Here is a 14,928-nt window from a genome sequence, read left to right as displayed (position 1 = left end):
AATCGGTTTATGTAAAATTAAAAAAATATTGCTTTTCCTATTCAAATGCACTACATTAGAATAATTTGACAAATTTGACATTTCCATCTATTGTTTATATAAGAAGTGTCTTGATCAATATTTATATTTAAAAATTTTAGTTAAGTTAAAAAAATACTCTTTTTTTCATATTCAATTTCACTGTTTTTAACTTGTTAAGTTAAGTTTGTTAACAAAAATATGTAATCAAATATGAATGTAATTCAATAAGACCACAAAAATAACTTGTTGTTCACGCTCGAAACTAACTTGAAACTATTGCATAATCACGAAGGACAATATAAGACTATGAATTGTTTAATATAAACTTGCCTGTTGTATTGTCAACAGGCGTATAAACGCGTCCAGCATACAACACAGAAAACACACCCTAATGAACTTTCTGCATATTAATGCCACAATTTTACTTAACACCTGTCGTAATGCTTCCTTTTCCATTAGTTTCCAGGTCTCGCCGAACACGTAACCAGAGCCGATTCCAAAGGACGGGCAACAGCGTGAGTAACTCGAACCATTTGAATGCAGTCTCCTGTGATTCCTATTTACTTTTTTTTTTTTTGAACATTCGACATGCAATTTATAGTCTCTCCTCTCTCTCTCTTTATTTTAAACTTTTTTCGCAATTGTTGCGGAGGTGTAGGGGATGGGTTTGAGGTGGATCGGTAGTTGCCATCAATAAATAATGTGTGTTCCGATGTGCAGTTAATTTGCAAGCGGGGGAGGTCGCACAAGTGGCACGACCGCAGTAAATCAGGCCTGACCATGCATTATCGACGCAATCTGTGCAATTGCAGTTGCATTAACTCAGGCCTCGGCGATGGGGAAAACACTCGGATGGAGGAGTCCTTTTCGGACTCTCTCACTCTCTCTCGATTTGGGGGGATGTTGGAGGCTGTAGCAGCAGCGGTGGCGGTTTTGGGGGGTTTGCGCTTTCGTAATTATCGATGACCGCAACGTGAAATATTCCGCAAATGAGCCACCTATATCAAAAAAAATACGCGCTCATCCCAAAGCTCGTTAAGATAAAACAGTTTTATCGAGAGTTCTGGCCATTTTCAAAACCTACTATTGTGAAATACAACATTTATTCAAATTTTAAATAAGCTTCTACTTTCTCACTCTGGTCTTTCTTAACAAATCCTTCTGAGTAAACAATTAATTAATTTCTGAAACATATAAGAGATTTACAAAAAAAAATGTACACAAAAGTGTTTTCTTTTTCTTTGGGTTGAAGGTGGAAACGGTTTTAATTTGAAGAAGTTTTTTAGGGGTTGAAGGGAAGGTGCATTAATTTTATTTGTATAAAACTCATTGAGTGCGCGCCGCGGAGCTCTTTCCCTTTGAGATGGAAATTAGACTGTCGAAAGGCTGTTCAATTAAAACTGATTCAAGTGAAAAACCGATTGAACTTTGTCCACGTCTTACGTCAAAGCATACTCTTCGTAATTGGGTCGCGAAATAACATCTGTCACATTGTATCAAAGCCCTGGGTAGCGTCACAAAAAGGTTGAGAAACACTGGTCTATCAAGATATTGGTCTGACGCAATTCGATCAGAATATCAATCGCAAACCAAATTGATGTTATTTGCGTTAAAACAATTTAGATACAATAGAATGATGATTGATATTGATGATATATTGATGGAAAATATTGTTAAGTCACGTGTTGTTATCGAATCTAGGGATTGTGTGTGTGTGTGTGTATGCACAACATGTGCACGTACATCAATCTATCTCGTGCGCACTCCGTTTTGATTGCAATTAAATGTAATACATTCAGCGATTCGATATCACAAACGACTCACTACACCCCTCCGACATGACAGAAACTCGTGCTGTTTGCATTTAGAACATACACATATACACACACAAATTTATATATATATATGGAAATACAGGGAACGTAAGCATATGCCGCTTTACGAAACAAAACAACAACGACAAACACAATGTTGACACTTGACATTTAATCACATTTTAAATGAGTTTCCTCCCTCGCACACTCTCACTCTTATCTTGACTAAACAGAAGCAATTTAGCAAAGGAAAGTTCTGTAGTAATACGTAAAGAAAGATTCATTCATGCGAAACTGTTGTAGTTTCTTCCAAAGCAATTAAATTAAATATTTCCAAAATGATTCAATTAAATGAAATTTTAAAATTTTGCTTTCCTTCAAATAAAAAAAACTTACATAATTTCAATATAATTCAACGAAATATTTGTAATATCACCACAAATTTAATTTACTTTGAATATGTATATGATTTCAATACTTGTAATAAAACTTACATAATTACAAAATAAGCTAACAAAATATAATTGATAAAAGAATAAAAATAATCGTATTTTCGTATAAGTAACAGTTATGTGGCAAGTGATGATATATGATGAAGGAGTGAGCTTTTAATTGAATTTCAGTTCAAGATTTATCATCTTGGAGTATCATTAGGTTTTCTCGGAGAGCTTACGAGAAGGTACTAAATACTGTGCGCTGAATCTCTCTTTTAGCCTTTTAATAAAAATGTCAATTAAGCACACAAAGATATAGATATATATATGAGGCACGGTTCGAGGAACATAAGGAAGACGGAGTTCCATAAGTTCAAGAGGGATGGAAGGAGAAATATGAGGCTGCGGTAATAAACCAGCACTCGAAAGTTCGCACGTAACAATGGGTAAAGCAGTTAAGCCGAAGCGCTTCCTATTTTTTAATGTTATCCGGATGGAATTACGGAAGTGCATCATTCTTGTGGTTGATGATAGGAGAAGATGAGTAGAGGAGAGGAGAGAAGAGAGCGCGTCTTGTGCTGAAGGAATGGATGGATGGACGGACAAAGCGCGGCGACAGTGCGAAGTTAATAATGCGCGCCTCGGCTCCTCCAGAATTGATTATGTCATCCTGTGTAGGAGAAGAAGAAGAGGAGGAATAAGAGGGAGAGTGATGATGGGGAAGAAACGAGCAAGACTCGTTTATCGAACGCTTCTTTTTTCCTCTCTCGCTTCTTATTTTTGTAACGCGTGAATAAACACACCATTTCACCTTGCACACGCTCGATTCCATGCCGAATATTTTATTCATAATGCCCAAAATTAGATGGTTTTTTTTTTGGGGGGGTGGTGGGCGTCTGTGCCTGTACGTGTATATACGAAAGTCTATGTAAGTGTTCGAATAAGAATGTGACAGAATTCCGAAAGATTTAATCTGGAAATTCCTCAGACGAACGCTTTTACATAATTTAGTGCTTAATTGATTCGAGGGTGGAAAAAAGGAACATCGAGTGTCTGATATTTTATTCATGGACCGAATTAATTTGAAAATTGCCTCGTTAAAAAGCACAACCGCACTAACATAATAAACGCGGCATTCTCCGTCCGTCCGTCCGTTAAACAGATTCGAAAACTTCACAGAAACCCAATTCCATTTTATATATTACTAGAACATCATTATTTTTAGTACTATTACTGAAAATAATGTTATTTTCTTTTACGTTTAAAGTTTGTACAAATATTTATTAGATTTCATTTACACTCAGTTACATGGTTCATATTTTATGCTTCAGGTCAGGAAAAACTTTCAGCAACAATACAACCACATAAAACAAAAACATCACCTTATTAAACATATTTATATATAAGTTTTGCTATTTGTATTAATATTAGTGTAAACTTTTAATATTAAATCATTTCTCTACTTCCATGTAGTGGATTGAAGTAGTAGGCGCATCCACCGAAACAATTTGTTTTTTAATAACAATTTACTTCCAGTTAACTAGATTACTTTATTATTAAAATTTATTTAGTGTCCATAATTATAGAATTTGCGTTATGAAACATTTTAGGATATTACGAAGTTCGATTATATATACTTAATATAGGAAGTATCGTATTCGATGGTTGTTTGTTTGCGAGATGGAAACGCAATTCCGGTGATTTTATCAAGTATATATGCATTCTGTAACACAGATGTGTGTGCATGGTGAACTGGTGTCGGATATCGAAGGGTTCGGAAGGGCTCGGGGAGGCGGTGGTGTTCTGCAAAGGATGGCGGCTGATCGATTCGGTATTCGCCTCATTCGTCATATATAGTACCAATAATTAGCATATCAAAGCGTCTCATTGCAAAAGCCATTGAATTATACCGGGAATAATTGAGCCGGCGGCCCGATAAATTGACCTCTTGTCTGTGACGCATACAGTGAGTGTATGCGTTCTGGACGCACTCATGCAGACAGACACAAGTAAATGTCTAGATGGCGGCGATGGTGATTCAGTATTTCGGGCTTTGCACTGAGATAAGATCGCGATGCTGCAGGCGGGGATTGTTTGCGAAGAAACACAACGCCGATGTGTGCTTTGTACTTTTAATCGTCCAAATATAAATTTCCTTTATTATCCTTCGCCGCACAGACGAAAACACATAAATCACCAATAATTGACTTTCACCTGAAATCATATTCCTGCCTTCTGCCTTTATCAGTCTACTTCATTTTTCATTAAACCACAAGTTACTACCTAAAACGCAATATTTTTATTGGCACTTCTATCAGACGAAATATCTAAGCCATCTATTATATTTAACTTGCAGTTAATAGCCTTTGTTTATCTTAACAGTTAAATGACAATGACAACAAATTGACGGATACAAGTGCAGACTTAAATAACAATATAATAAGACATAAACTTGTTTCTTTCTTCCTTACATCTTTATCAATTTACTTCATTTTTTCAATTACAAATCACATATTTTCAATAGTTAATCTGTGTATTTAACAAGTAGTTCGTAATTTAAAGCTGTCAATTAATGTCCTGTCATTTGAATGTCACATTGACAGTGACACTAAACTATCTAACTAAACGTCACTATATTAAATGCAATAGCAATTTATGTTACTAATCTAATAATGTAATTATATAACAATTCAGGCATAATGTAGATTCACAATAAAAACGGAGGAGATAACTATTTTAACAAATCTTATTATTATTGCGCTGCAGGTTTACTTCGAGGAAGCAACACGCGCTTCATTAGAAACTTTCCGAAGACTCTCTTCTCCGTCTGTTTGTCTTATGGGAATTTTGAGTAATCCTGAACTTCAATTAAACTTGTATAATGCAACGCGTATAGCGTGTGTGTGGTTGTGCGAGAGATCCGCCGAAATTCAGCAAGTCAAATTTAAACAGTGAACGTAGAGTACACACGACGAGTGAAAGCGAACTGCGGTGTACAAAATATACACGAGTCGCGCTGAAATTAAAGTGTCAAACTGACAATTCCTGTTGCATATTCTTACATGTCTTGAATATTCAATTTTGACACATTTTGATAATTTATAAAATTTAATTTGTTTTTCTTTTAATTAACAACAATCTTTCTATCAGTATTATCGAAAATATTTAAATTATTAATTTTGAATATTTTGAAACTTTAACTCTCAATTTATAACTTTAATAATTTAATGAATTTAGTTTTATTATACACATAGTTTTGAAAACTATTTAATACTGTAATTATGCAATCAAGTACATAGCTTTGATGATTCAGATCAATGTTGATATGTGTTTTAGCATTTGCGGCGATCGGTCCGACGCCGCAGTGTAATTAGTTTCTGTTTTCTGGCGCGGCCCAAGTTTCCGAAAATCCCTTTGACAACTTTGACAAGTGTCCGTTGACGTTCGCCTTGAGTGACGTGCGGTCAATCTGGAAAGTTAATGGGAGCCCCCGTGGTTCTCGACTCGGCTCGGCTCTCGACTAGAGATGGAACCGCAAACAACCCTCCACGACCCCATCTCTTCAACGCGCAAACACTAACCGCGTTACTCGTTATTAAGCTAATTAAGGTAATTATATCCATCCGCTTTCAAACCGAACCACTTGCACCACCTAGATTATCACCACCATCCGATGGACCCGAACCCTCTCTCAACATGCTTGATTGACTGTTTGAACAAGAACGTACATTGCTATGCACATATTCTCGCACGTTTCAAGAGGATTCACCGATACAGATCAATACACCATTACTAATACGCAATTTGGCAAGTATTGCGTATTAGTAATGATGATGGTGTATTAAGTTGTTTTTTTTAAGTATCAATTATTACTAGTAACTAAGGATTATGTGACAGTTGTTATGGTTTATGGAATTGTCATAAATGACATTTCAAATTATACGCTTCCCTTCGTTTTTTTTTGACTATTTGATGCGTTTTAAAAGGAGAGAGTATATCGGTTACACGACCTGCATAATTAAGAAACGGAACGAAGGATTAGGTAGGGTAATTTGTGGGGCGAAAGGTGAGGCAAATCCGAATGGGGTTTCCGGTTTTTGCTCAGGGGTCTTCGAGCCTGCTTATCTAGCGGTTGCAAACTACAAATTCCATTTTATTACATCCTACCCATCCTACCCCTCGCATACCGACGTATTAGGGTTAATCGAGGTTTACTTCGACCCATCAGCCCTGATTTATTAGTTTCACCTAATCTAATCAGGATTTCCACTACTGTTGGATAAACGAGGGATTCCCGTACAGAATTCCATTAAAAAGGGAAAAGAAAACCGGAAACAAAACACTAAATAATGATTCTAGATTTATTAGTTATAGGTTTGGAACAAAAAGAAAAATAATGTGAAATTAATGTTGCCTAAACATTTAAATTGAAACAAATTTAATTAAATGAATTAAGATGAAAAATTAATATAGGAGAAAATACTTCCGGGTGGAATGATTCTATACTCAAGAGTATTTAAAGTTGCATAATTATATGATAATAAAATCAATTTGACAGATAGAACTGCGAATTGTTGCAGTGTATGAAAAAATGTTTCATATCAGAAATGTCAGAAAAGTTCATTTATATCGATACATTTTTCGGCTCGCTGAAAAGTTTCTTTTTTGTGTGTGTGTATATAAGTAATTATTTGTCTGCGGAGAAACTTTGTGCCCGGTATTAAAACTGAATTAAGATGAAAACTGAACATACAAGAAAATATTTTCGGGAAGTTCGGCATCTAATGAATAAGCAATTCGAAGTTATCGAGGTTATACGAGAATTGGCATGAGCCGAAAGAAGTGAAATAAACTTAAAAAAAAATAAGGGAAAATAGACTGATGGGAAAAGAGAAAAGGCGTAACGTGGAGAGAAGAAGAAGTTGGAAAAGTTGGAGTCACCTCCAATAAAAGTTGTCCTTTATAATTTTCCCCTTAACTGTCCGCCTACCATAATTTTCCCTTTCAAACTTCCCTTGACGGACAACCGAGGTCCATTCTTTCACCTCCGTTAGTTCCCCCCTTTCATTTCCTCTTTCTCTCTCTCTATCTCTATGTGTTCTTCTCTTCATCTTCGTTTCGCTTTTTCATATGGCCTCCTTTTAAAATGTTCTCCAGTCGTTTTATTCTTTTTTGCTCCTTCTATTTCTTTTTTCTCTTTATTTTCAGCAAATTCGATCATGTTTGTTTGTGCCCTCCCCTGCGGACGCGGAGTGATGTGAATCGGCAATGTAGGCAGCAGAACCCGTCGCCTCCGCCAAATTCGCCTTCGCCGCAGCAGCAGCAGCAGCAGGAGCAGTCGATGCGCCGGACCAGAACGACACGGTTACAGTTACAGGAAACGTCTGCAGCAGTTCCATCTCATCTGAGTTTCAGGCTCTGATTGTCCAAACGCAATTCTTGTATGTTTGTATCGAGAACTGTGTATGGACATCACCGCTTGGGATCGATTCCTCCTTTAAACATCAACATCAGATTAACGTGACCCTTCAAGCATGAAACACGCACTATCTTAGTTACATACACTACTAACTTTATCTATTATCTTATAAGTGTTGTTAACTTGGGTTTTGTTAATACAAGTTTTTAGGTAATTCTTTTAGTTATTTCACACTTTTCTTAGATAATTTATATACATTTACAATAAATATAATTAATAATGTTTAATCCTTCTATTGTTTTCTATGTTGTTACTTAATTAAATTTATCAAAAAGTTAATCAAGTATGAAAAATAAAATGTAATTTTTAACTTTTAAATTTTTCATGTATTTTTTTTTGTAAATTATGAAATTTTATATGAAAATGTAATAAATGTATATTGAAACTAAATCAGTAGATAATGATGTTAAGATTTGTTAATTTTTGTTAAATTGAAATAATTTTCTCTATTTCTTTCCAATTTTCGTGCAAGTTCTTATAAACTATGTATACAAAAATAATATATATTCTTATTGAATTATGTGTATTTTATTGTTATCACATCAAAAATTAAAGCTGAAACTATATTAAAAAAAACATTATCATTATTATTGTAAAATTTGGTTTAAAAAGATATTGAAAATAAAATATGTAAAAGGAAATATATACTCTTATAGAATTTGGTGTTTTTTTTTAAACCATAATTATCACATTCCTAATTAATTATGCTAATTAATGTTAAAATTAATACAAATAAAAAAAAAAGAGTAAAACACATGTTAATTTCAAATATATTTTTACAAAATTCACAATTCAAATGAAAGTCAATGGTTTATGACAGTGTTTTTGTCACTCGATTTGTACTTTGCGACCCTAATTGGCGTATTTTCACGCTTTGACGCAAGGATGACAGCTGTCATTTCACCACCTAACATGCACAGAAACTCAATTTTTAAAAGCATTTCACCAGATACTCGCTTTGACATAAAGGTGACAGCTGTCATTTCACCACCCAACATGCACAGTAACCCAATTGCTAAGAGTATATCACCAGTTACTCGTTTTGACACAAAGGTGACAACTGTCATTTTGCAATCGTTTAAATAAATTACACAATTTTGAGTTTGAGAAACGCTGATCTATAATAATGTTTAAGCTTAGTATCTAAATATTGTTAAATTCGCTTGTAACAAATTCAAACATAAAGTTTGAATTTTGTGTTTTTTTTTTGGTATTTAATTAAACTTTAAAGCTAAATCAAATGTCATTTATATGGAGTACGGCGTTACATAAATGCAATCAAATGTGTAAAACGTGCGGCAGAATGAACGCAACAAAAACAACAAAAAAACAAAGGTAATTTTAACGAAGAGGGTGACGTCGTAAAAATTTATGAGCAGGTAACTGGAGCGGTTTCGATAATTTATCGACGTAATTTCAGCGAGTGAGAGAGAAAAATTGCCATCGGCTCGTAACGCCCGATATGTACACAATATAAATTTTGAAAATATGGAGAAATAATAAATAAAAAACGCGAAACGAAAGAAAAAAATAATAAACGAGATTGGAAATAAAATAATATGGAGTACGTACGTACACACGTACACAAACCGGGCAATATTAACATTTATATTGTGTGGTTATTTCATCATACGGTTTGTTTTATATTTTTCGGTCGTTCACATAAAGCCGTGTTCGTAACGACAATTTTTTTGTTTTCGTTTTGTTTTGTTTTTTTCACATTTCCATACTCATTCTCGTTCATAATACCGATGGATATGTGAAATGTTATTATTTTTAGTGTAATATCATCAAACGGATTCGAAATAAACGCGTCTGCAGTTAATGTATCTGAGTAAACAGTGAACCTCTCTCTCGCTAAGTGCTTTTGATTTTCGTTTTGCAAATGAAAATTTGCACAAAAACAAACGAATATTTTAAAACAAATGAAAATGAAACGAAAATGAAACAAAATCGAAAGTGAAAACAAACAAAAAAATGTGAAATTGAAATTATGAAATGAATATTGAAAGAATAACTAATATTAAAACAAAAGAATGAAAATTAAAACAAATGTCGAAAATCGAAACAAAAATTATAGCAAATAACAAAAGTGAAAACAAAGATATGAAAATTGAAACAAAAACTAATACTGAAACAAAGGAATAAAAATGGAAACGAAGAACCGAAAGTTAATACAAAGAAATGAAAATGAAACAAAAAAATAGGAAATTGAAAATGAATTTAAAACTATAAAAATTGAAATTAAGAAATGAACATTGATAGAATAACTAATATTAAAACAAAGGAATGAACATTAAAACAAATGTCGAAAATCGAAACAAAAACAAGAATTATAGCAAATAACAAAAGTGAAAACAAAAATATGACAATTGAAACAAAAACTAAAACGAAAGTTAATACAAACAAATGAAAATGAAACGAAAAAAACAAAAACGAAAGTGAAAACAAAAATATGAAAATTGAAACAAATACCGAAAATAAAATAAACAAAGAAAACAAAGATTTGAAAATTGAAACAAAAACTAATACTGAAACAAAGGAATAAAAATGGAAACGAAGAAACGAATGCTAATATAAACAAATGAAAATAAGAACAAGAAACGAAAATTTCAAATATAATTACAAAAAAATGAAAACAAAACAATAACTAATATTGAAACAAAAGAATGAAAGTGAAAACTAATAAAACTGAAACAAAAACGAATATTAACGAAAAAAATTAATAATTTCAAATAATGAAAATTAATACAAATTAAACATTTTTATTGGCTCCAATTATGTCTAATGGATTATGGACCGGAAAAAAAAACAAAAAGAATATTAAACAAAAAAATAAAAATGAATTGAAACAAGAGAGAGAGAGATAAAAAAAAGGAGAGAGAGAATGGGGTTGTATAACAAGGGATATCGATTTTAATTGGATGGCCGGTCCAATGTTGAGGAAGTTTAATCCGATTACGCGAAAAAGGTTTGTTAAAATGAAAGAACGAACTCGCCGCCACTCGGCAACAATTGAGCACGAGCAGGGGATGGATGAAAAAATAAATAAATAGAATATAACAGGGTGTGTGTGTGTACATGTTTGCATGTAACACAATACGCAATTCGGTGCAGGAGAGTAAAGTCATGGACGTGGACATTGCAGCTGATGAATGTTAATCGATATTTACCTGATGAAATGTGCGTTCCATGTTCGCAAAAAAAAACGAATACAAAAAAAATGTACATTTTTGTATTCGTAATTCAATCCAATCAATACTAATTTGAATTAACTCAATTTTCACTCGACTTTTCACAATTCAATAACGATTTTTATATATTCATCTTCCTAAGGATAATAATGTCAAAATTTTATTATGATTTGACAAGTGACGTTGTCAAAAAGTGACGTTGTCATGTCAGTGAAATGTACTTAAAACAATATTAATGACAGTTAATAGAAGCAAACTGTATAGCTGTAGTTGAATGTGTATAAGTATTAGAAGGTAAATGTTTGCGTAGAAGGAATTAAGGGAGCGGTATCATGAGGATAAATCAATGGCTAAATACAATATTTGTGTTATTATGGAAATATGTTGGGGGGGTATATGTAACAATAATTAATAAACTGACTGATACAAGGGCTGAGAAGATGAGTGCGCTACGGGTGGGACGGAGAAGGAAGATGAGGAGTATGAGGAGAAGGGTTCTGATCCGTGCGCATTTCACTTGCAAATGAGCAAACCCCCCCCGAAGACAAAGGGGTGCAGGTTGCCGGAACCGGAAAATTTCAATTGCAAAACAGGCTAAAGGTGGAGAAGGAGGAGAAGGATGAAGGGGTTGAGAGAAGGATGAGAGGGAGAGAGAGAGAGAGAGACGAACGATGGATTCCCCAGGACTAAGGACATCTTGTCGTCTCTGCGCCGCAAGAAGCCAGGTCTCCGCAAATCGAGTTAACCCAACGCAAAGTCTATAACATTCCTCTTCTTCGGCTCGCAGGAAAGAGTGGAAGTTGGGGGAAATAGAGTAAAAGACGAAATATCCTTTCCGCGTGTGTATATGTATAAAGTCCTTTTGACTTCCTCCTTTTCGTGATAACACTCACTCGCCGTCACGCTCCGCTATTATCTCACCAACAGCACGCATCTTTTTACATCCTTTTGCTACTTTTCCTTCTTCTTTTCATATATTTGGACAGAAAGAGAGGAAGAACACTACTGAAGTAGATACTTCGAAATCAATACAATACAAAGGCTTTTATGTACAGTAAATTTAGTTATAGACCACACATTATTTGCTCTTTGTCCATTTTGGATATAGTAATGTCACATCAAAAGAAATGTAATTTATTTATATAAATAATTTACAAAAACAAAATTTTGTCATAAACTGATTCATTTTATAGAAAAATTGGAAATTCGTTTAAAAAAAAATACTTTTTTGGTTTACTTGTAAACTTATGATAGGTTGGTATATGATTTTTCACTAAGAAAATATTACTAATTTACATCGTTTCCATCTTTTTTTGTTATAATACCAACTTAAAATGGAAAATTACCTGAATTTAAAACTGAAATTTAAAGGTTTTGGTGGCTTATGTAAATAATTAAATTAATTGTAAAGTTGGTATTTAACTTTCCACTAAGTGAATGTTACAAATTATTTGTTACGTCAAATACAAGTTTTATTATCATCAAAGGCACAAAAACACAAATATATTTCATTATTAGGTAAATCGGTGAGTACTTAATTATTTTATTTAATATTATATTGTATAATAATTGCATTTAATCAATTGAATTGTGTAAAAAAGTGTAAAAAAAAAAACTAAAATTTTGTAACCTTAATTTCTATTTGAGAATATTGTAATACTATACTTATACAACCAAACATACTTTAAATTTATAATCCTTATAATTGCAATATATATTTTAGAGGGAGGTAGCAGGCGGAAGAAAAAAAAAAAAAAAAATTGCAATATAGTAGCTATGGTCGGTTATGTCACGAAAATCTGATAAAAAAGGACGTTGGTTCGATTCCAAAAAAAAACAACAAAAATTTGTTATCAATAATAAATTGATATAAATGCAATATAATGTTAATAACAAAATAAGTCAAGTAATATTTCGTTATGTAATTATGAATATTTTTTCAGAGATGAACCATATTATGTTACAAACAGTTCGTTAATAGTCGACTGTTCGTATATAAAGAAAAATGTGAGACTCGGAGGAGGATTTCGTAAAAATGTATAATAATAATTTGTAATGAGCAACCGGAGTCAGCTTGTAATTTCCATCTCCTAATACAGGTGAGTGCGAGAAAGGTGTAAGCAGAAGCAGCATGAAACAAGCAAGGATGCATCACAAGATATACGATATTCATAAAAATACTTTAATTTCATCCGTTATGCAGGCCGGGCTACACTTTACGGGCGTGTCTACAATTTTTATTGCAAAACAGGATGCCGTAAAAATAATATATACAATGTATTGAAAAGCTTTGTCACCGTACGAAAACCGACACCCTATAAATTTTACTATTCTCCCCTTTTATACAAAAAAAAAACACACACAAAACGAAAGGAAGAACTGTATGCATCCATCCATCCATTCTATCCTTGCAAACATCCATCCGACCATCCAAAACCGAAGAAAAAAGAAAACGTTGTTATACGCGAAACACAGGCACATTTTCTATGCAAATGCCACGAGATTAATTATTTCGGAACGTGTGACATTTTTGTTTTTTCTGTTACGTGGATTAATTTTAAAAAAAGACTTGTATTTTCGCTTAAATTCTGGAGATATGCAGATCTGCATTTTTTTTTTTTGCTTTTTTCGTTTCGTTTGGTTTCATGTTCTCTTACAGTTGACGGGCGTCAAGATAGTCGCGGGTCCCCCTAGTTTTTACGCGCACCTAAACACACGAGATCTACATACAAACGGTCTCATTATTTCCAGATCTCCCCCCATCTCGAAATGATAAAGATAAAAAAAAAAGTGTTGTAAATAATGTTGGATAAAGGGAGAAAAACGCATAGAGATGTTGTGCACCGGTAGAACTTCCCATTTCATTAACTAATACTTTAGAAATTTTAAATATTTAGTGGATCAATTAATATTAGATATTCGTTTTGAAGCTTAAATTATAGGGAAAAATCGCTATAGTAAATCGTTTTGAAAATTAATTATTTTCATCTGAAAAGTGATGTCTTTAAATTTTCAATTAATTTATGTTCCGAAGATGACTAAAAGTGAAATTGTGTCATCTTGAATGTATTATTTTAAGTTTAAGGCAGCGATAGGAAAATTGGGGTCCTTCCTAATATAAATTTAAAGAAAACACACGGTGTTATCTCTGGCAATTTGCGACTTGAAAAGGCTTTGCATAAAGTTCGCGTTTCGAAAATAGTTTTACACTTTTTATTTATTTTATTTTATTTTTATCATAAACATACATGAGATCCGCTGCATTATAGATACAGTGTAATTGAGAAAATTTGAGTGAGACTTGTTGTCGTCCGTGGAAGAAGAAAAAAGAAAAAGGTAAATGGGTTGGATGGGGAATTGGGTGGTGGATAAGGAAGTTGCGTCGATGCTTTCAACGTGAAATAGTGTAAATGTAATTGAATTGAACTGGCGAAAAGGAAACGACCAATTACTTCGGTTAGCTAATTACAATTTCCCTGCTGAAAACTCTGTTCGCAGACTGAACTTTCTCCTGCTGTTTCTGCTCCTGCTTCGTTTCTCCGTCGGACAACTTTTCAGCGCCTGAATTACGTTATGCAAATGAAAAATTTGCAACAACAAGTGCGGAGATGGGACGCAGACGAAATGCATTCACGAGATATATGTGAACTAGAGGTAAGTGAATGCTATGAAATGGTTGCTTCCATCGATTAAAAGAAGCGAGACGCGCACGTGTTAACAGTTGTTGAAGTTTTTTGATGAACAAAAAAGAAATAGGAAGAGTAAAGTACAATAAAAAAAAATAAAGAACACGCTGCGGAGCGCACGGCCTTAGCTTGTCAGTATCAAACACGTCCTTCAAAACTAATAAAGGAACTTTGCCGGAGGGGGCGCAAAAAGAAAGAAATAACTTGCGCCGAAGTTAGTTGTACACTGATATTATACCGCAACTTGTGTAATAGTTTCGCGGCTTGTTATTACCACTGGAAAATTGCCTTCGGTAAATA

General features: G+C 33.5%; 1 protein-coding gene across 1 annotated transcript; it reads left to right on the top strand.

Moving 5' to 3' along the window:
• Positions 1-480: 480 nt before the first annotated feature.
• LOC108557439 (potassium/sodium hyperpolarization-activated cyclic nucleotide-gated channel 1-like) lies at positions 481-7,789 on the top strand (the record flags this gene model as incomplete). Its single annotated transcript, XM_017913946.1, has 2 exons — positions 481-536; positions 7,478-7,789. Coding segments are annotated over 2 exons (270 nt in total), but the record flags the coding sequence as incomplete, so codon positions are not given.
• Between the last annotated feature and the right edge of the window lie 7,139 nt (positions 7,790-14,928).

Source organism: Nicrophorus vespilloides, unplaced genomic scaffold, assembly GCF_001412225.1.
Source record: "Nicrophorus vespilloides isolate i.1.1-1 unplaced genomic scaffold, Nicve_v1.0, whole genome shotgun sequence".
NCBI classification, from domain to species: Eukaryota; Metazoa; Arthropoda; class Insecta; order Coleoptera; family Silphidae; genus Nicrophorus; species Nicrophorus vespilloides.
Note: the sequence above shows the minus strand (reverse complement) of the source record. Positions and strands in the feature narration are given on the sequence as shown.